Source organism: Musca autumnalis, unplaced genomic scaffold (genome assembly GCF_047663935.1).
Source record: "Musca autumnalis isolate F117 unplaced genomic scaffold, ASM4766393v1 scaffold_3, whole genome shotgun sequence".
NCBI classification, from domain to species: domain Eukaryota; kingdom Metazoa; phylum Arthropoda; class Insecta; order Diptera; family Muscidae; genus Musca; species Musca autumnalis.
In genome coordinates, this window is record NW_027411866.1 from 130887783 (window position 1) to 130911733 (window position 23951).

The 23951-nt window shown below is 39.5% G+C and overlaps 1 protein-coding gene across 1 annotated transcript; it reads left to right on the forward strand.

Moving 5' to 3' along the window:
- Nucleotides 1-13420: 13420 nt before the first annotated feature.
- On the forward strand, nt 13421-18569 carry Ubc7 (ubiquitin conjugating enzyme 7). Its single transcript, XM_073974389.1, has 5 exons — nt 13421-13866; nt 13998-14079; nt 17463-17581; nt 17650-17790; nt 18077-18569. The coding sequence occupies exons 1-5, from the start codon at nt 13824-13826 to the stop codon at nt 18193-18195; spliced, it is 504 nt and encodes a 167-aa protein (XP_073830490.1). The 5' UTR covers nt 13421-13823; the 3' UTR covers nt 18196-18569.
- Nucleotides 18570-23951: the final 5382 nt, after the last annotated feature.

Genomic DNA, 23951 nt, shown 5'->3' on the forward strand with positions numbered 1-23951 from the left:
TAGCCAGTTTAGGTGGTGCCGGTAGGATTTTCTGAACCTTTTTGGGTCATTATCTCAGGAAGTATGGACTTTCCCATGAAAAAAAATTACAACGTCGTAACAGGGACCGCAAGTGCAACCTACTGCGTCACAAATTAATAAGATCAGAGAGGAGTTGTTAAACTATACTTTTTCCAAATTTTGTGTGGGAGGTACTCAAATGAGTGGACCGATATAGTCCATATTAGAACTCGATCTATGCCTGAAAGTAATATTACCAATAGCAAAGTTTGGCTCAATTCGGTTATTCCCTCCTAGAGTTATCACGCCCACAATCTTGGCGAACAATTTTGAACCTTTGTGGGGGAGGTACCGGAAGGAGTGGACCGATATGGTCTATCATCGAATTTAAACTAAGTTTGGACAAAATATTGAAAGACCCAAAATGTTAACCAAATATGTTGATCCGTTCGAGAGTTATCGTGCACTCCAACTACGACACATGGCATTATATGAGTTGTTTGCAGTTTTCGTGCTGATTTCTGAGGATATATGGACTTGCTCCTGAAAAAAATTATATCGTCGTAATGGGGGTAGTGAATACAAGTGGCTGCAACAAAAATCAAAGCGATTCGAGAGCAGGCCTTAAACTGCACTTAAGCAAAGTTTTGTGTGGGAGGTACCCGAAAGAGTGAACCAATAGGGTCCATATTGGAACTCCATCTATGTCTGATAGAAATGTCACGATGTGCAATGTATGGACTAATTCGGTTACTCCCTTCAAGAGTTATCGTGCGGACAATTTTTCCGAACATTTTTGAACTTTTGTGGGAGAGGTACCTGAAGGAGTGGACCGATATGGCCCATCTTCGAACTTAAATCAAATCTGGACAAAATATTTCGATACCCAAAATTTGAACCGAATCGATTGATCCGTTCGAGAGTTATCGTGCGCACCAGCCAGACAGACAGACAGACGGACATTGCTAGATCGACTCAAAATTGTCTGAAACGGATATCGTACAAACATACTTGGGGTCTAAAACCATTATTTCGATGAGGCACATTTTTGGTCGTATCAAAGTGTAAATACCCTCTTTACAAAAAATCCTACATCGATTTTTTCCCTTTGAGTTAAAACCAGTCTGGTGTATACAGATTCAATTATTGGTTTCATTTTTGTTTCTATTTTTTTACGCGATTTTGAACTAATGTACAAGAAATGTGTGGGGGATTAAGATTGAAACACCACCTTCTTCCTTCTGCATATATAAAAAAGATTTTGTTCATTACTTTTCATTCGTCTTTTTTCTGAAATTTTTTGTGTTTTCAATAAATTTTTGAATTTTTTCGATAAATTCTCTCATGCCATGTTCATACCGCTGCTTTAATTACGTTGTTCGCTCTCACAATTACGTATACGAGTTAACCCGTCCATATGACATGGTATGACTTCATACCAACATAATTCATATTTTCACACATTATTGGTCTGTTCCAGAACTGCAAGAATCTACTAATTTTTACTATTTTCTTCGATAACATAAAGGGAAATATGTTATCGTAGTAAAAAATAGTAGCTTCTTGCAGGTTCTGGAACAGAGCATTTGTTTGTTGATTTTAAAGGAAGTTTCAAACAAGAGACATACAAATACAATTGCTCTGTTCCAGAACCTGCAAGAAGCTACTATTTTTTACTACGATAACATTTTTTCCATTATGTTATCGGAAAAAATAGTAAAAATTAGTAGATTCTTGCAGTTCTGGAACAGAGCAAAAATCAGTTGATATGAACTGGAAACATAATTTTCTTTCCTTCAAACATCTATTTTATGTTATATTCCATTCTTTTCATTCATGTTTTCTATTTTTTCTTAAAATTGTGATGTTTCAATACATTTCTCAAGTTTTCTATTTTCAAAATTAACGAGAGAGAGAGACCTGCCAAAATAATTTTTTGGTATACAGACTTTCAGGCAGGTATTTCATTTTAGTTTTTAGATTTGTACGCGAATTTGAAACGAGCGACAAGAAATGTAACTGCAATGAAAGAGAAGACAAAATTGACTATGCTTTGAATGTATACTAATCGTTCCACCGTTTATTTTTTATTCATGTTTTGCAGTTTTTCTAAACATGTTGTTGTTTTTCATAAATTTTTAAATTTTGTATTTTGTCTGTCATAATTAATTTATTTCGATAAATGCTCTCATTTGTTAGAGATGGAACATATTTTATCTTCGTTCGGAGAGTAATTTAAATGGAACAATGTACAAAAATCGTTCTTCGCTCTCAGAATTTTGTATGAAAAATGAAGTAATTAAAACATAATTTGGGCTCGAACAACGAATAGAGAGCGAATTACCGTCAGTATGAACAAGGCATTAGGGATGGGACATATTGTTCAGAGAGTATTTATACTCGAACAACGTTGAAAAATCGTCTTTCGCTCACCGAACTTTGTGTGGGGAAATAAGTAATTTAGTCGTAGTTCAGGGTCGAATAACGAATAGAGAACGTGGAAACGGCAAATTAGTTTTCAATATGTAATAGGGTATACTCAAGAAACTTCGAAATTTGTTACCATAAAATACTGCTTTTCATCCTAAACGTGTAATAAAAATTACCTACGAGAGTTCTGAATGCGTTATATTTACATTTTGATTCAAATTTTTAAGATTCTCAAAATGTATTTATGTTTTCCTGAAAATAAATTATAACGACCCTATTATTCAATATTTTATTTGAAAAATAATTTTCAATAACAACAATGTTGTTTTTGTAAATTTGTTGGTTGTTGTAATTCATGCATATACCGTACCAATGGAAAAATCAATTAATCAATTGCTCTGTTCCAGAAACTGCAACAAGCTACTATTTTTTACTACGATAGAATTTTTTCCTTTGTGTTATCGGCAAAAATAGTAAAAATTAGTAGATTCTTGCAGTTCTGGAACAGACCATATATGTATGTAATTTGCTATTACAGTCGACCTTGATTATCCGGGAATTGATTATCCGTAAACCTCCATTATCCGGGAGAGGAAAATACACAATTTTTTCATTTAACACCGATAAACCGTGAAAATCGTTATGATCCGGTATTATAATTTCAATAGACAAAAGCAATGCACAAATGAACTATTTTAGAACAGTTTCAATCTTTCAACTTCACATTTATTTCATAATTGCTCTTATTTTTTATTGAAAATATGTGAGAAACAGTGTTACTCTATTATCCGGGAGTATCGATTATCCGCAATGCCTCCAGTCCCGACAATTACGGTTAATAGAGGTCCGACTGTATTATATAATAATTTTTTTTTCAAAAATTATTTTTTTATACTTTTTGAAAATTAATCTTTAGCTCTGAGATGCTTTTTAGAGTAGTTTATGTTAAGTTGTTTTGTGTAACTTTAATGGTCTATATTAATCAAATAATCAAATTTTACATTTCTATTGAATAGCTACAAACGATTTTGTATATCGTCACCATAAATGCCCGAAGTCGTATCTCCAAAAAAGTCAAAATTAGTTTTTCGATTGAATCTAAGTCTATATTTACATTATGCCACACCTCTCTCTCCTTCGAACTGACAATTGCAGCAAGGAAAATTGCCTAATATAAATATGGACTAATACATAAGACTAAAATGCATTCTCTTGTAAAATGTCAAGCTTCTACGTTAAAACATAACGACCCTATTCAAGAAAAGGCATTTAGGAAAATGGGTTAACATTGCAGATTTTGTTGTAATGGCAGATCCCAAATCCAAGCGTTTCCGAGGATTTGGTTTCATTACTTACTCCCATTTGTATATGATTGATAATATCCCAAACATTCGCCCTCATAAGATTAATATTCCATAAAACAGTTTTTCATTTTACGTTTTTTGCTTCTCCTGTAAAATTATTATTTTGTTAATTATGACTCATGATACAATGATACAAGGTAACCTCACGCTCACAACTCACAGAGTTGTATTCGCTTTGCCGTCCCTTCATTGACAAAATGATTTTGACAAACTTTGTATGTATATGTTAAAATATAAATATGTATGTCAGTTTTATTTACATTTTAAATTCCAACCAATTTAATTTATTTTTTTTTTAATTTAAAATTTTCGACAGATTGGATTCAATTTGGCCCTGTACATCTATCTGGCTGGAGAACAACTCTCGACCGGATCAGACGATGTGGTCCAAATGTTGGTCCTCGAAATATTTTTGCAAGCATTGATCATTTTCACATTAGCTGCAGTGACATAGAGCATGAATTTGCGGATTTATAATTTTACAGAGGTTAAATCATCTGGTCTCGGCTTCACATAAAAGCCAAATGTATATACTCAGCCTATTGTCTGAGGTCAAAATTGTGCTTCATCGAAATGATGTTTCAGACGATTCGGAGTTGATTTATCCATGACCGTCCGTCTATTTAGCTGGTGCGCACGATAACTCCCGAACGGATGAACCTATTTGTCTTCTTTTAGGTTCGAAGATGAACCATATCGGCCCACTTCAACCAATCGGTATCACCCCAACAAAATCTCAAACATTTTCGCTAAAATGGTTCGCACGATAAATCCCGAACGGATCAACTGACTTAGTCCAAATATAGCATTTCTTTCGGACCTAGATCAGGTATGGACTATATTGTTTCATTTCTTCGAGTACCTTCACACAAAATTTTTCCTTAAATGCAGTTTATTTGATATTCCACATCGTATTATTTCTTTCAAACATGGGCATGTCCTTGCATCCTGACATAATGACCAAAAGGTAAAAAAATAAAATATGGCGTCTCGAAAATTTAATAGCGCGTAATCACTGTAATTATGACTACAACATAATATTATTTTTTCCCCGGGGAAAACAACACTTCCCACTTTCTTTTCGATATATATCGCACCCAGTACTTTCAATTGCTAAACGTATAAATTAGAGCTTTTGGACCACTAAGTCAGAAAGCATGGACTTACACACGAAAAACATAATATCGCTCCACAAGGAATAGCATCGGTATAAATATCCAAAGGATCTTCGAACAGACCCTACCTAAACTGCACTTCAACAAAAAACTTGAAATTTGGTGGTGGAGGTATAATAAGGAGAATCCCGATATGGACCATTTTAGAAGTTAAACTCAATTTGTACAAAATATTACCATAGTTTGCATCAAATTGTTTGCTTTTTCCGCTCATGAGATATATCGTGTACCGTTTTAGTGACATTTTTTTTTTAACTTTTGGGTGAGGTACCGGAAAGGTGTGGACCAATATTTTCCATCTTCGATCTTATAGTAAGTATAGACTTCAAATTGTCTGAAACGGATTTCGTCCAAACATACCCGAGGTGAAACGCAGAGTAGATTTTGCAACGGTGTGCATTTTAAAATACTTTTACAATGCACGATCAATAGCTGAAACAACGCAGTTTTAAGACTACAAATCTGAAATAAATAGCACAACCTTGATGTCGACGGTAGAGCATTCCCAGCGAAGTCAGCCCCAATCACAACGCCCCATATTACAAGGAGAAACCTTTACTGTCCGCAGGAACATTTAAAACACAAACAAGTTAAATATATATATCTTATAATTGTAGTTTTAATTTTCTATATAGTTGAAAAGTACAAAAATTAATAAAAAGTACGTTCTAAGCAGTAATGAGAACCCATATTTTAATTACTGTATTCCATCGGAGCACAATTGTTCATTGGCTTCACTATCCAAAGAGGGTTCGTAACTAAACATTTCCTTTGGGGGACGGACATTAACTCTTAGCAGAAATCCATTTCCTAATGGTGACTTGACTCTCTGAGGTTTTTGTATTATATTGAGATTGATCTGCTTGGTGTTATGTGTCCGGATTGACTGTCGCCACTAATTTCTTCTTCTACATGTTCCGGGCGTTGACACACATATCTGCTGATTGGTCTGACTTGCATCTGTAAAAGAAATATTTGCATATTTACTACATCCTTTTGTCAAACTATAAGAACTATGAAGCGATAACATACCTTTTTATTTCCTTTGTTACTTCATCGTCGGAGAAATCTTTAATTTCTTCACTTTCCCATGAGGCGTTTTCTGGTTGTACAATTGTAACATGTGGTCTAAGAGAAATGTTCTGTCACCAGATACTTTTAGAAAGGATCTTTAGCAATTCAACGTTGTTTTTCTTGCGCTTAACTATAGACTCAGCATTGACACGTTTATCAACTCCCAAATCGGCGCGACTGCGGAGAATCTCAGCATACGATTGAGTGATCTTTTGCAACTTTTGTACATCATAAGGAACTGGTAAAGGGTTTAGTGAACTGTCACAAGCAGAACACATTCAATATATTGTTACGGAATTAGATTTAACTAATCTCCGTGTAGACGTTGTTTTATTCCCCAGTACGATTTGTACCAAATAAAACAGTGTTCGTTTTAGATTACGCCTCTACAATGCTTTATTTACTTTATTACACTTATTCAGAACCGACTTTAATTACTAAGCACACAGCAAGTCTCTAGTTAGCACGCAGCTATTCTTTAACCGATCTGTTCAGTTCAACGCTTAAAACACAACTACTCCGTCATTGCCAGTTCCCCTGAATTTATATCCCAAAGTCTCCCTGTTCGAGAAATATCTAGAGCATATGGCAACACCTCGAATCTGTGCGGCGAACACACAGACGCACATTCGCACTAAGCGAACAACCATACTCACATACATACATGGGGGATGATCAATGACGTAATTACAACAACAAATAAATGTAAGAAAAGAAGTGACAAACAAATAATTACATGACTATGGCAAAACAAAATAAAAGCACATTAATGAAAGGTAAAGTAACATCCAGAATAATGAAGAGAGTTCTACATGGTAGTTGTTGCTGCTTAAATAAAGTAACTGCGTAAGAAAAACTTTACGTTACAATTCAAATTTTTAAATTAACTGAAATTAAACTAAACTAACTTAAACCTATTAGTTACATTCGTAACATTGCCTCCCGCTTAAGCCTGTTCGTCCCGAATAGGCACAGTTCCCTCTCTGTGGTATGGGCATTGGTAACACTGCCTCCCGCTTAAGCCTGTTCCTCTCGACTAGACGCAGTTCTCGTTCCGTAGTGGTGGCAACCGATTTAGATGTACCCTCTACTGCGTCAGCTTTGGACTTCTGCTCTTCTGGACGTTGCTTTCTCTCCAGGAATCTTGACGTTATACCTTCTTTCTTTGTGGTCACCTGCCTAAGTGCCACCTGGTCTTCATCGGACTTGTCCCTCCTTGTTGTACGGCCGCTTTTCGATGGACGTTTCCTCGACGTACATCTTCGCTTTTTCCTCCTCGTTGCGAGATTTTTCCGCTTTCGTACTGGCCATTTTTCGGGGGCTTCCACCTTCAGCGTACGGACATCTACAGCGATTTCGTCAGATTCTGCGCTAGGGCGACACATGCTTTTCTTCTCTTTGTAGCCCACATTAATCGGTATTTCCACATTGGACCAAGTCATCACACGGTGCTTTATGTCCAGGTTTATATCGAAGGCAATCATGAAGTCTACACCAAGTATAACTTCGTCCATAATATCGGCCACTACAAAATCGAAATTTACAGATTTTCTACCCATGCTCAGCCTTTGGTAGGCCTTTCCATGCACCGTTGTAGTCTCGCCTGTAGCCGTCCGCAATTTGACTCCATTTAACGGCAATACCTTCCCTTTTACCAAATCCGGTCTAATAATGGACTTTGTTGCACCGGTGTCCAATGTCAAGGTACGCAATACACCATTGACGAAGCCTTTCACCATTAAGTTGTGGTTCTTCTGCTGGACTATGGCTATAGAAATTGTGGGACCATCGTTTTCTTCCTCTGCCAGCGGCGCCTCGTGATCGACGGAATTCATTTTATTTGATTCACCTGATATCTCTCTTTCCAGATTCTTGGCCACCGGTTGGTCGTCGCTTTTTGAAGGCGGTGAGGTGGATCTGGGCCTTGGTCGTTCCAATATGCATTCTCGTGCAATGTGTCCAGCTTTACGACAGTTATAACAAGTCTTTTTCGTTCTAGCAGCCCCTCGTTTCACACGCATCAGTGCATCTTTCAGCAGGTCGACAACGGTCTGGGAATTGTTGTCCTCAACTTGCAGCCTCCGCACATTGTAAGCTTTAGGTTTCACCAGCATCTTCGCGGTTTCTTGGGCCAGGGCAAATGACACGGTTTCTGCAAATGTTCCCATTGGTGCCGCATACGTCGCAAATTTTATCTCTGGATCACGAATACCACTTGCAAATGTCTCAATCTTTATACGGTCCACCAATGGATGTGTCTCTCCTGGATATGCCAACTGCGCCAACCGCTCTATATCAGCCGCAAAGTCTTGTAAGGTCTCATTTGGCTTCTGGACTCTTCCCCTCAGTTCCATTCGGTAGATCTCTTGCTTGTGTTCACTACCGTACTTACGTTCAAGAGCAGCCATTATATCTCCATAGCTGTTTCTAGAAGCGGCGGGAATACTCTGTAATACGTCAGCAGCATCACCCTTCAATGCCATAAGGAGTGATACCGCCTTTTCGTTGTCGTTCCAAGAATCTCTAGCAGCCACTGTCTCGAACTGTAATTTGAACACATTGAAAGAGGTAGAGCCGTCGAACACTGGAGGCTTAATTTTTAACGTGTTATGAATAGCTCTCACTGGGCCACCTTTGATTTCCAGTTCCGACATTTTCTTTTCTATGCCCAGAATCTTCTCATCTTGAGCCAGAAATTTCTCGTCAACAGACAAAATCTTTTTATCTAACTCTTTAATTTGTACCTCCACGTTCTCTACTCTCTTTTCAATCACCATAGTGATGTTCTCGAGTTTCTCTTTAATTGTTCTCGAATTTACTTCTAATTTCTCTTCCATGCCCTTAGCGATTTTTCTAGAGTTCTCTTCTAATTTTTCCTCTATTTTTCTGGAATTTTCTTCGCTCATTCGACAATTTTCTGCTTTCATTTCCATCACAAGTCTGGAAGTTTCTTCGCTCATTCCACAGTTTTCTGCTTTCATTTCTATCATAAGTCTGGAAGTTTCTTCATTCTTCCTAGACATCTCTTCTAACATCTTACAGTTGTCAGATATCATTTCCGCCATAAGTCTTCTTGAATTTTCTTCATTTTTCTGGTTCATTTCCAGCATCATCATAGCCAGCATTGATTTCAAATCGTCACCCCTGGCAGCTACCGACGAAACTTCCTCAACGCTGGATTCGCCCTTTGCCGATAACTCGACTTCCTCCTTACCGTCGAACTCATATTCATCGATGTTCATTCCACGGCGCTCGAACTCTTCCAACAAGCGTTTTTGTAGTTCGGTCTTGTTGCCAGTAGAACACAACTCCAACTTACTTAGCTCCTTCTTCAAGTCTTCCACTCGTAGATCCTTAAACTTCATTGTAGGATGATCGTAATCTCACTGCTGACACCAATTGTTACGGAATTAGATTTAACTAATCTCCGTGTAGACGTTGTTTTATTCCCCAGTACGATTTGTACCAAATAAAACAGGGTTCGTTTTAGATTACGCCTCTACAATGCTTTATTTACTTTATTACACTTATTCAGAACCGACTTTAATTACTAAGCACACAGCAAGTCCCTAGTTAGCACGCAGCTATTCTTTAACCGATCTGTTCAGTTCAACGCTTAAAACACAACTACTCCGTCATTGCCAGTTCCCCTGAATTTATATCCCAAAGTCTCCCTGTTCGAGAAATATCTAGAGCATATGGCAACACCTCGAATCTGTGCGGCGAACACACAGACGCACATTCGCACTAAGCGAACAACCATACTCACATACATACATGGGGGATGATCAATGACGTAATTACAACAACAAATAAATGTAAGAAAAGAAGTGACAAACAAATAATTACATGACTATGGCAAAACAAAATAAAAGCACATTAATGAAAGGTAAAGTAACATCCAGAATAATGAAGAGAGTTCTACATGGTAGTTGTTGCTGCTTAAATAAAGTAACTGCGTAAGAAAAACTTTACGTTACAATTCAAATTTTTAAATTAACGGAAATTAAACTAAACTAACTTAAACCTATCAGTTACATTCGTAACAATATTAATACAAACCCATTCCCATTCGCTACAAACCAAATAACTTATTGGCTTCTTCGCTGACGTTTGTTGTTGACACATCAGGATGAATAAACGCTGCTGGCAAGCAAACACCCTTTTTCTTGACTTTTATACTTATCTAAAATCTGCAATAACAATACAAAGATATTCAAGATTACTTCTGTTTCGTTCTGCTTAAATAAATAATACAGAGTTATTTCAGCGAGTTTTGACCGTGATGTCCGTTTCATTTCCGCACACAATTTTTTCCAAATTAAATACACAGTTATTTTAGCGAGTTTTGACCGCGATGTCCGTTTCATTTCCGCACACAATTTTTTCCAAAATTACGAAAATATTCTATATATTTTTATTATACACAAATGTAAACAAACAGTGTGTTGTTTTTGTTGTAATTGACATACAATAACAACAACAACTTTCATATTATTTCGATGCAGTGTTGTATTTGGCAGCTCAAGGACGGTTTTTTCAAATGAGATTACCTTCTTATTCTGCCATGATTATGACTCTTGGCATTTATGGTGACGATATATATGTTACTTACAGATTATTCTTATATCTATTGAAGTCCATCCAACGACATCCAATTTATAGCTCTGTTCCTTTACGTGCAAGAATCTTCAAGTTTTACAACTTTTTACTCGAAAAACGTTCCTTTACTTCAGACACCATACAATTCATATGGAAGCAGATAACAACTTTTGCTACTTTTGCCGGTTTTACAACTTTCAAAAGTAAAGGAACATACCATATATTTTAAATTTTCAAATTATTTGCCAACGTAATAAATAAGAAACGACTCTGCATAAACCCATCACCGCATTGCCAACTACACAAATTCCAACATAATACAATTCCTTTGAATCACCCTGTTATCATCATATTAGTAGAGTTGTACAATCTAGTTCATTTGAAAGATCTAGTTCAATAGCTCAGCTCTTTAAACTGAACTAGGTCAGTAATCTAGTTCATAGTTCACTGTCCAGTTCAATCATTCGGATCAAAATCGTTCACCGGCCCTTAATCGGTCGTTTGATGAGAACGCATACATACACCAAATACAAACAAAAGTCTAATATAATTTAACTACTCCATAACAAAAAATATTACATTTACATAGTTTTATTCCATTCTTAAAGAAAGATTAATTAATTTTAGAAAAAACATCCTTCATTTAGGTGGCTGGCAAAAAAATCGTATGTTGTGTGTGTAGAAATTGTCATTGCAAAAAAGCTTTGTGCGTGTGTGTCTCTTTTTATTTTTTCCCGTTCTTTTTTTCTATCAAAAAAGGCAGATTCAATACGTAATGTATTCGACATATTAGCTTCGTTCCCGTACTTTTTAATGGTAAAACTCGTAAAAGAGAGAACTGCAAAAAATTTGTTGTCACACACAAGTTTTTTGAAATAGTTCGGGAACGGAAAAATGGAAAATACGTCAAAAAAACTGGAACAAATGTCAAAGTCGGCGTATCAGCCAATCAGACGCCGGCAACCATGTTAATATTTTTTTACTCGCCCAAATTTGTCGTGTAAAAAGTTTTTAAAGAGAGCGTCATTTAGCGCCATTTTTGTTTAAAGAGAAGTGAACATTTTACAACTTTTTTGTGTACGGGAACGCTTTTTCGAGTAAAATGTGTAAAAGTCGTAAAAATTGTAAAAACTTTTTAGTTCTGGAACACAGCTATTGTAATATTGTATGTCTCGTATGTTTTTGTAGGAATCAGCTATTCCATGTACCTTGATCCAAAACATAAACAAACTGATCAAATTACGAAGGCATCCCTTAACATAGACGACGCCGTCACTTTATGTATTTGTGAACGACATGTTGAACTAGATTGTGAATCGTTCGTTGATCGTACGGTCCCCCATGGTACAATCATTAAAAGGTAGGGCACAGCAAACATCTGATTACAATTTTTTCCTGAGGTCCTCCTATTGTGTCAAAACAGTTTTGACAAAGTTGACAAACGGCAAAATAAATTTATTCAAAATCACATTGGATACATACAAAAACCAATATAGAAGATGTACAATTTTGAAAGCAGAAATGACTTCAACATTGTCGACGTGTTCTTGCATTAAACAATGGGGTCAGATGAGTGGAATATGCTGGAATATGCTGTGGATATGTGTTGTGATTGCAGCTTACCGATGTCCAACTTCCGTCTTGTGTCTGTTCGTAACAATAAATCTAATACTGCTGTCATGTTTTTGTCGCTGCGAAGTCTATCAACATGATTCCTTTGGCAGAAGCTTCACTGGGAAGACTGAATTTTCGGACTGTTGGACCAAAGTCATTCTTCTTTCCAATTTCGGCATTAAAATCGAATAAAATAAATATGTCATGGGCAGAACAACAATCATGCGTTTCTTCTAAGCGCTCGTGCCGGTGCCATTAGTTGTTGTTGTGGCGCCTTTCCCAATGCATCGTATTTCCTGCATGGCAGTAATATCGGTCTTGTATTTTTCAAGTACATACTCCAAAGCGTAAACTGCACCTTCTGTGAAGATTCCGAACATTCCAGGTGCAAATTCGCTGTTTGTAATCCATAAAACTTTTGCGAGGTCGTCAACGTAAGATGGGTGTTGTTTTCTGTTTCTTTGTTTTTCATAATACGATCTTTTGGAGCGATGGGTTACTAGCCCAATGCCCAACTCAAGTTTTTAACGTTCTTATGAGTAAACATGTTAGCTCACTAACCTTAACATATGTATGGTAAAGATAGCTTGGAAGGTGGCACCACGGTGAGCTTAGTGTCCAATGGGCCGGGCGAACGTTTTATATCCTCCACCGTTAAGTTTTCTGAACTAAAATCTGCAGGTTTCCTTATATGGGGGTTATACCATAAAGTAGACTTTATACAAATTTTTTTTGTGGAAATGTGTTTTGACCTCAGCAGATACAAAATCTTAAATTACAAGGGCAAATTGGGCTAATACATTCAAAATTCCTGAAAGCGACAATTCGCGTTATATGGGGCTATACCAAAACGTGGGCATACATATATAAAATAATTCAATTTAAATATTTGAAAATATTTCAAATAAACAAAACCTGTTGCATTTGTTATTAGTCATTTGAAGTTATAAGCAAACCGGCATCAGAGTTGTTTTTTTATAATTTCATGAACCTGCCCAACCTTCTAATAATTGAACCATGCGGTCCCCGACCGATTATAGTTCAGTGAACTATTGAACTATAATGAACTATATCGACTGATCTAGTTCATACGCTCTTTTCAATGAATCGTTCAATTGAACTAGTTCGTTCATGAACTATACAACTCTACATATTAGCCTTAGCCTGCACTTTGACACTTCACCAACAACTGTCAAATACTTCTTTATAGAGTGACGTTTTTTTTATTTGGAACTTTTTTCTCGCTTCTATACTTGAAAATAAAGCAACTAATATCTTAGTGCAAAATTGTTGCTTATATTATTAAAATAATTAACAAAATTTTAGTGCAAAATTTTCGCTTATATTTAAATTTTAAGAATTTCTTCTAGAAGGAAATTAATTTTGCCCAAAAAGTTAGCGTTAAAAAGTAAACAAGAAGTTCATCAACAACAGTCACACACACAAACGTAAAATTTGTGCGACGTACGTAACACCACCAACAATTAAGGCAGCAAAACACAACAAAATAAGTGCAAGCAAGGGAGTAAAGTCAGTCCAGTAGAAGGCAAGAACACGTAAAAACATGGCAGGTTCAGCTCTGAGAAGACTTATGGCAGAATATAAACGTAAGAGTCAAAAAACCAGGTGATCCCGGTCGGTGACCGTGCGACTACTATAAATTTGGTGCTTCGTAAACAAAATGAGACTGCAATTTTGATATATGATGGTTCCTTATGTTCAAATTTTTTATTTGCAGAATTGACTTTGGACCCACCGGATGGTATTGTGGCTGGCCCAGTCAGTGAGGACAACTTTTTCGAATGGGAGGCATTAATAGCGTAAGTAATAGTGGTTTTATAAAAATGCTTTATGGGACCAACCAACAATACGTCATATGATAAAAGGTCAATCAACTAATATTTTGATTAGCTTTAGCTTCAATCGGATCTCACGTAAGTCTGCTATAAGAATTTTCTGACAGTGTTATCTATGCGTTCTCTTACTCCAATAGTTTTTGTGTCTGAGGACATATTTTCGTGTTCCTCTGTCCGGTACAAAATGTCAATCATTAATCCTCATTTGTACGCCAACTATGGAACTTCTAATTGAGACTCAAAAGTAGATTCGATGATACTTTCGAATACAATCGGTGGCCTTAAATATGCATCTTGATCTCTTTTGCAATTCTCCTATGGTTCATTTCAATTACCCAAGTCGAGAAAAGTGGAAGACGTAAGAGGTAGATGTTGCAACACACAAATTAAGGATCTTCCTGTTTCACACTAAGGGGTTTCCACTTCTTATTTCTGAATTTTACAATGTATGTTCTGTTAACAGTCTGTTCTGGTTAAGTCTTCGTCTTATATATCTGAAATGGCGTTTTTTGTGGAAAACCAATCTGATACTGGGCAACTGCCCCATTATGTTGCACTGCTTTGCTGGTTACAAGAAAAATCGCACGGTACGATACGCCTCCACTGGCACCTTTGGATAACTTCAATTACAGATACTAATTTCTAGTCTTCAGGGACAATACTGGTTGCTAAAGACTAGTTTGGACCAAAAACTTTGGATGATTCCAAGGAAACTGTAAACACTACCGCTTTAAAAGCAAAGCTCTACAAAGATCCCAACCGACATAAGAGTTTGTCGCTTTGTAATGATGCCGCAATTGATTAGAAAATAAGAAACTTCCAAGAAATCCGGAAGATGTCTTCAAAAACTTATGTGAACCACAAGTGTCAAGTGAATGTTATCAGGCAACACCAAAACCAAACTCTCCAGCAACTGCATCTTACAGCTATGATCTAAGGAAGGATCGCACCATAAGCTGTCCTGTTGCAACAGTCTTTTTAAATATCTCTATTGAGGCCGGGTCTATTAACCCGTACATATAATATATTTGGGTTTGTAGTTAGATGTGGAACTGCAGAGAAAGAGTTGCTTAAGGAATACATTCCGCCAATTTTGGCCCGCTTTTGGAAGGTCATAAAGGGCGGGTCTTAGGGGGCTTTAATGTTCATCGTGATTTGTCACATTCGGTCCGGTTCGTTTTGCACGGTCAATAAAGACGACCCCACCAGAATTAGAGTAGAATATCACAGTTTGCCAAATATAACCATCATGTCACCTCAATCCCACTGCAACGGATTCTTCCGTACCGGATTGGCCCGAAATCATAGTAGGTTTATATGCTATGCTACTAGGTAGGTTTATATGCTGCTACAACAACATCATGTCACCAGTGCTGACAAATGACGTCATCTCGCAACCCGTCGTTTCTTTAGCGTCAGACCATCTCATAATTGTCTCACTTTCATCAATAGTGGGAAAGCTAATTGACCTAGGTTTCAGAATGTTCACCAATCACCGCTTCAGAGATCTGCCCAACCCATCTGATGTTCGGGTAGCAGGGAGGACGTTCCGAGACATCATCACTGCTGCAGACGCTCGTATATGTACCTGCTGGTCGAATACCAGAAGTGAGATCAAATTACCAGCAAGGCGGCGGGATTGGAAAATGAGAGTGTTGAGCTTCATCGACCCAACCTCAGTGACCCCAGACTTAGGGAGCTGACACTGGAAGTTAATAGGTCGTTCGGTGAGCACAAGCAGAACAAGGAAAGAAAGAATATTACGACCTCAGTCACACATTACGCCATGTTATTTCAATCGACATTTCTTCAAGACCCCTGGAGGAGTGACATGGCAAAGAGGTGAGTACTATGTCGCATTAGATCCCTTCCTGCCGAGAATGAACCACCACAATTGACAATGGATGATGTCATCCAAAACGTTGGGCCCTGATTGAATCTCCATGGTTATACTGAAACAGCTGAATGTGCCGGGAGTCGAGTATCTTACTAAAGTTCTCAACCTTTCACTAGGGCAAGATGGTGACGCTACTGAAGCCAGGCAAGGATGCCAGCAACGGTGAATCGTACAGACCGATTTCGCTTTTGTCGCCCAGGCAAATACCCTTGAGACCTTAGTCCTCCCACCCTCAGAAATAGCTATCCAGTTGCCGATCATCAGCATGGGTTCCGTAAGCATCAGAGCAGGCCGTGTGACACAACAGTAATGATGGCGCTTAACTTATCAAAAGCCTTCGATACTGTCAAACACTCCACGCTGTTTGAGGACATTGAGCAGATAACCCTTCGGCCAAGCTTGAAACATTCGATAGTCAATAATATGTGTGGACGCCAGTCGTACGTGAAATTCAGTAACAAGAAGTCCAAACCCCATACAGTGAAACAGGAAGTTCCCCAAGGTGGGGTGATATCTCCGGAACTGTTTAACCTCTAACTCTCCTGTATTCCGCCACCAGACGGCATCTAGATCGTAACATATGCGGATGGTTGCACTATCCTGGCGTCAGGTACCTTCCCTGATGACATCTGTGAGAGACTGAACTCTTATTTCACCGATCTTTACACCTTTTACACGCGAGAAATATGTAGATTTCCTCAAAAAAATCTACAACCACACTGTTCACCACATGGATGGCGCAGTTTGGAAGAGAGTTGAATGTCGTGGTCGCCGGTAGCAGAATTCCGACCACAAACTACCCCAAAATTCTAGGGGTCACATTCGACACTACGTTCATATCGTGCGCTCACGTCACAGCTATCTGCGACAAACTGAAAAGTAGGAACAGGTTCCTCAAGTCCATAGCCGGCAGCACTTGGGTGCAGGTAAAGAAATAAATAGCATTCATACGGACGCAATTGCCAAGCCCATAAGCAAATATAGTATGAATAAGTCCTCGGAGTACATCCCCCATCTATCGCAGCTGAGGAGCGTCACCACAAAACAGAGTAGTTTTGACTCAACTACTGCACCTCTTCAACTGACCCGCCAAACCAACTCATCTAACTCCAGTGGATCTGTGGTTACATCCCATCGAAGCAGCCACTCTCATGGGACAGGAGATAGACCCTGAGCCAGATTGCAAAAGAACGAACCCACAAACATACAATAATAAACACTGTTACAACAACAAGAACAAATTATATAAAAAGTCCAACGTATTTCTAAAATGCCACCACAAATATATTTTTTATCAACAGACATTCCTCACACGAATTCAATTCAGATTCTATTTCGTTATGGACAGATCCGTTCCTGAATTTAATAAAGTTTCTTCTGAAAAGACAATAGTGATTCCTCATTATTTTATTTTAAAATTTTAATACAAATCCTTTTTCCCTTATTTCAGTGGTCCCGAAGGAACATGCTTTGAAGGTGGAGTTTTTCCTGCCCGTTTGGTGTTTCCACCAGACTATCCCCTGAGTCCGCCAAAAATGAAATTCACCTGTGAAATGTTTCATCCGAATAGTGAGTCCAAAATTGACAAATTGAAAGTTGAATTGATAATTCTAACATTTTCATTATTTTCTTTGTAGTTTTTGCGGATGGTCGTGTTTGCATATCAATATTACATGCTCCCGGTGATGATCCAATGGGCTATGAATCATCTGCTGAACGTTGGAGTCCGGTACAAAGTGTTGAAAAAATTCTACTAAGTGTGGTGTCAATGTTGGCGGGTAAGTTGTGTATGAGATGACCTACATAATTGTGTACAATAGGAAAAGTTATTCCAAATGGATTCACCAATCCTTTTGATGGCATTAAAAATGACTCGAGACGTTTAAGATTCATTATGGGGGTTATCATGAACGGCAATTCCCCGTGAATTTTTCACTTTCTCCCTTAATTTGCAACGGCGTAAAGACAAAACTCACGGGGAAATGCCATTAATGATAACCCCCTATATGATTGACTTTTAGTTTTCATGCTAATCCCTCTCCTTGTTCGCCTTTTTATTTTCAGAACCCAACGATGAATCTGGAGCCAATGTTGATGCTGCCATTATGTGGCGTGAAAAACGTGAAGAATTCAATCAAATAGCTAAACGTTTGGTACGCAAAACTCTGGGTTTGCCATCATAAATGTGTGTATCCGTGTTTTAGCAATACAATGTAATAATTAGGAAGAAAAGAAATTATAAAACAAGTAAACAAAAATTTAGAAAAAAATCTTTGGTTTAGAAGTTAAAAACGAAAACTGCAAGTTATGTGTATGTATGTACGATTAGGGTTTGCCCCACCATGGGTCTATGAATGATTAAATCACCACTGTAATTAATACAAAATAAAATTTTATGTTTAAAAATTAAACGCCAACATCCCCCAATCTGTAATACTACCCTTAATCAATTTAATTAATTTTATGTTTAATGTTTAGAGAGACAATTATTACAAAGCAAACAAAAACGAATTCTTTCATATTACAAAAATATATACATATAAGTTAAAAAAACAAATGGTTAGTTTTTCTAATTTCAATACTGACTGACTTAGGCCTGATGAAGATCTATGGATAATTGGGTTTGGAATACTCAGTTGTATCAGTTGTTGTTGTAACAGTATTTATTATGTTTTTATGTTCGTTCTTCTGTTCAATCTGGCTCTGGATCTATATCCAGTTCCAGGAAAGTGGCTGCTTCGATGGGATGTAACCACAGATCCACTGGAGTTAGATGAGTAGGCTTGGCTGGGCAGTTGAAAAGGTGTTTTGTGTCATGCGGGCCCATGCGGCATACTGGTCACTATTTAAACCTGCTTGATATGCCTGTTGATCTAGGGGTTATCTTCTATATTGTTGGACCTCCCTCTCTAGAGCATGAATATCCTTCCTGATATGCCTGAATGTGTCGGGCCTAGCTAGCAGATGGTGATTGGGATGGCTCACACGATAACATCCAAGCAGGTACTTTACTGGAAGAATCTTTGCCTCCTCATGTCCACTGAAGACTTGAGGAGGCACCCTGTTGCTGTTCTCAGGGCGGCATTCTGGCAGGTTTGAATCTTTTTCCAATTCGTATCCCATAATCCCGGAGACCAAACTGGCGCCACATAGCTTACCACAGACCGACCTATCGCGTTATATGTGGCCAACAAAGTTTCTTTATCTGCACCCCAAGTGCTGCCGTCTAGGGACTTGAGGAAATTATTCCTACTTTTCAGTTTGTCGCAGATAGCTGTGGCGTGCGCGCATAGCTGTTACCGTCGACCAAGACATTCAATTTTCTTACAAATTGTGCTGTCCATGTGGTGATGGCATATTCATCGAATGGAAAATGGTGGCAAGATCGGTTAAATAGTTGTTCAGTCTCTCACAGATGTCATCAGGATAGGTACCTGACGCCAGAATCGTGCACTCATCCGCATACGATCTCGATGCCCTCTGGAGGGGGCGGAATACAGGAGAGGTAGAGGTTAAACAGTTCCGGAGATATCACCCCACCTTGGGGAACTCCCTGCTTCACTCTACGGGATTTGGACTTTTTGTTCCTGAATTCCACGTACGACTGGCGTCCACATATATATGTAATTGACTACCCAACGTTTCAAGCATGGCCGGAGGGTTCTTTGCTCAATGTCCTCAAACAGCGTGGAGTGCCAGACTGCATCAAAGGCTTTTGATAAGTCAAGCGCCACCATCACTGTTCTATCGCACGGCCGTCTCTTGTTGAGTCCAGGAAGAGATCTGAAGCGACGTAAATTACGTCACGTAATACTCTTCTCTTCGCATTGTCACTCTCGGGTGCTCGACAAACTGTCGATTTAAATAACTTGCGCAGTTCTTCGGGTAAGTCAACGTAACGTCGCCAAACGTGACTGAGGTCCTATCTTCCCTTCTTCAAGGGTTCGAGAGTGACTTAACCGTTGCCCACAATTCACCTACACCGGCTCCAATGTTGCAACTTCCAGTGTTAGCTCCCTGACACTGGGGTCATTGAGGTTGGTTCGGCGAAGCTCATCACGCTCTTTTGCTAATACCGTCGGCTCTGCTGAGAAGTTTGGTCTTACTTCGAGTATTCGACCAGCAGGGATATGGCAAGCGGCTACAGCAGTGATGATGTCTCGGAACGTCCTTTCCGCTACCTGAACATCAGAAGGATTGGGCAGTTCTCTGAAGCGGTGATTGGTGAACTCTCTGAAACCCGGCCAATCAGCTTTCTTATGATTGACGAATGTGCGGCGTTCAGAGGTAATGAAATGGGGTGGTCTGCTAATGGAGACAATTACGGGGAGATGGTCTGATCCAAGGGAAATGACTGGCTGCCAGGTAACGTCATTTGTCAGACCAGGTGACACGATTGTTATATCTGGCGAGCTGTAACACTCTCCTCTAATTCTCGTAGGGGCGTCCTCATTGACCGTGCAAAACGTAGAGCGGTCAATCTGCTCAGCCAGCGCTGTACCTCTTTGGTCGTTTCCGAGAGCCGAATGCCACATCTTATGATGCGCAGGACCAAACGATCATGACCTTCCAAAAGCGGGCTAATGTTAGGCACGTAATCTAAGATACAGCTATTTCTCGGAGGGATGTATACGTTCAGCAACTCTATCTCGGCAGTTCCACACCTGACTGCTACCCCCATACATTTAATGTACGGGTCATTAGAGACAGGGTCAAGCGAGATAGATCTGTATTGCACAGACTGATGCAATAGGAAAGCTAATCCCCCACCTCCACTTCTGGTCCGATCCTTCCTTAGCACGTTGTAACCATCAGAACGATGTAAGCTACAGTTGTTGTTGAGCTTGGTTTTTGGCACCGCAACGACCTTGATATTCCTCCGACTCATGAAACCTACTTTTTCCTCGATCTTACCTCGGAGTCCATTGCAATTAAATTGCAAAAAGGATGCATTTTCCGGGATTGGGACAACAACGGCTGGTGTTAAAGGCTGTATGTGCGGTTTTTGTCGAGGGGACTGCGGGGGAGTCTCATAATCAGACGACGAGGGAGTTTCGTAATCCGATGACGACTCACTGGAGACTGTATTCACGCAGCATGCAGCAACATAGTCCCTGTTGTAGTCCCTCATGTGGACAATCCCAGAGCAACCCCCTAGATGCCCCCACTCCTGACATCTATTACATATCACCGTTGTTTCTTTTTGATGTCAATGCGGACTCTACTTTTCACAAGGGAGGGAGATTATACCAGTAGCACCAACTGTACGCAAAAAGCGAAAGAGCGTTATAGCAACCTAGCGACCTAGAGTCAAGTCAGAGAGCTGGCATAGAAAGTTAATGGAATAGTCGGTGAAGACAAGCACAAAAAGTGCTTAGATCGGCTGAAGTGCTGCAATCGTGCGAACCGGTAGTAATAAATTGTGGCCAACGATTTAGGCGTTATCGAACCCCTGGAAAAAGGATGATCGGACATGTGTCATGTTTACCGTCGTGGTTGTGAGCAGATCCGAAGAGGTGCGTGGGTTATTTTAATATACAATTTATTGAGTATTCGTATAGCGAATGGGCGAAGCGAGGTGAAATCTCAGGAACTGTTAAACCTCCACCCTCCAGACGGCATTGAGATAGTAACGTATGCGGATAATTTTTATGATAATGACGTCAGGTACCTTCCCAGATGTCATTTGTGAAAGGCTGAACTCCTTACTTACTTACTTACTTAGCTGGCCCATTACAGAACATTTGTTCTATAGGCCGAACTAAGAAGAGATCTCCATTCCTCTCTATTTGTTGCTTTGCACACTGGAATACCGCGCCTTGTCATCTCATCATCCACTTGTTTGCGCCATCTATTCCTTGGCCTGCCAATTCTGCGTGCACCGCCATGTGGCATGTATTCATACGCCTTTTTAGCGGGTTCATCATCGCTCATTCTTATGATATGGCCTAGCCAACGCAATCGCTGCATCTCGATACGTTTAACAATATTCATGTCGTTGTATAGCAGATACAGCTCGTGGTTCATGCGACGTCGATATTCACCGTCAACGCAGATTGGTCCATAGATCTTTCGAAGAATTTTTCTCTCAAACACACCAAGCACTGCCATGTCTGCTTGCGCAAGTACCCAGGCTTCGGAGCCATACATCAGCACGGGTAGTATCAGTGTTTTGTAGAGCGTTATTTTTGTTTGACGAGATGTGGCTTTGTTTTTAAACTGCTTACTTAATCCAAAGTAGCATCTGTTGGCCAATACAATTCTTCTTTTTATTTCACAACTGATGTCGTTTGTTGTGTTGACGGAGGTGCCGAGGTAGACGAAGTCTTTTACTACCTCAATATTATAGGAACCAACTTCCACAGTCGGTCCGAGCTCAATGGACGCATTGCGCGTCGACACCATCAACTTGGTCTTCTCACCGTTTACCGCCAGACCCACTTTAGCAGATTCTCCTTCGACCTTTATAAAGGTATCAGTTACTTCTTTTACTGATCGACCCATGATGTCTATATCATCAGCATAAGCAAGTAACATGTGACTGTTGGTGTAGATTGTGCCACTTCTTTTGACGTTTGCCTCTCGTATAACCTTTTCTAGCAGGATGTTGAAGAGGTCACACGAAAGGCTGTCTCCTTGTCTGAAACCTCTTTTGGTACCAAACTCTTCGGAGAGGTTCTTTCCTATTTTAACTGAGGACCTCGTGTCAGTTAAAGTCATTTTACAAAGCCGGATGAGCTTTGCGGGAATACCAAATTCAGACATGGCTTGGAATACCTTTGAGCGCAGCGGACTGTCGAAGGCTGCTTTATAATCGACAAAAAGGTGGTAGGTGTCGATCTGCATCTCTTGGGTCTTCTCCAGGATTTGCCGCAGGGTAAATATCTGGTCAATGGTGGACTTGCCAGGTCTAAAGCCGCATTGGTATGGTCCAATAATCTCGTTGACCATTGGCTTTAGTCGTTCGCACAATATCCCTGACACGATCTTGTAGGCAATAGGGAGTAGACTTATGCCCCTATAGTTAGAGCATACAGTCTTATCTCCCTTCTTGTGGACGGGGCACAGGATACTCAGGTTCCAATCGTCGGGTACTCGTTCTTCCTGCCAGATGGTGCTAACTAGCTGATGAATACACCTTATCAGCGTGTCGCCTCCGGTTTTGAACAGCTCGGCTGGTAAGCCATCGGCCCCTGCTGCCTTATTATTCTTCAGCCGATTTATTGCTGTCTTTACCTCATCTTGGCTGGGCGGTATACATTCAATACCATCTTCTGGGATTGGGACTGTGGTATCTTCGTCGTCTTCGCTGCTATTGGATACCAACAGATTTGAAAAATGTTCTTTCCATATCCTGAGTACACTATCTGTATCAGTTACCAAATTACCTTGCTGGTCTCTACAGGAGGATGTGCCTGTACCAAAGCCATCAGTTTGATGCTTGACTCTTTGGTAGAATTTTCGGACTTCATTCTGGCTCCTGTACATCTCGATTTTTTCACACTCCCGCTTTTCCATCTCTCTCTTTTTCCTGCGGAAAAGACGTTTCTCCTCTCTCCTTTTCTCCCTGTATCTCTCTCGTGCGCTACGCGTTGCTACAGATTGTAAAGTAGCCTTATATGCCGCATTTTTCTCTTCGGTGGCAGCACGACACTCCTCATCATACCATGGATTCCTTGGTGGAGGTCTCTGGTATCCAAGTATGGATTTTGCGGCTGTTTGCATGGAGTGGGCAATGCTTTGCCATTGCGCTGATATGTTATCGGGATGAGGAGGGCTTTGATTAAGCAATTGGGCTAGTTGAGTGGAATATGCTGTGGCTATCTGTTGTGATTGCAGCTTACCGATGTCTAACTTTCGTGTTGTGTCTGTTCGTACTTTGTTTGCTACGTTTAAGCGGGTGCGTACCTTTGCTGCAACAAGGTAGTGGTCCGAATCA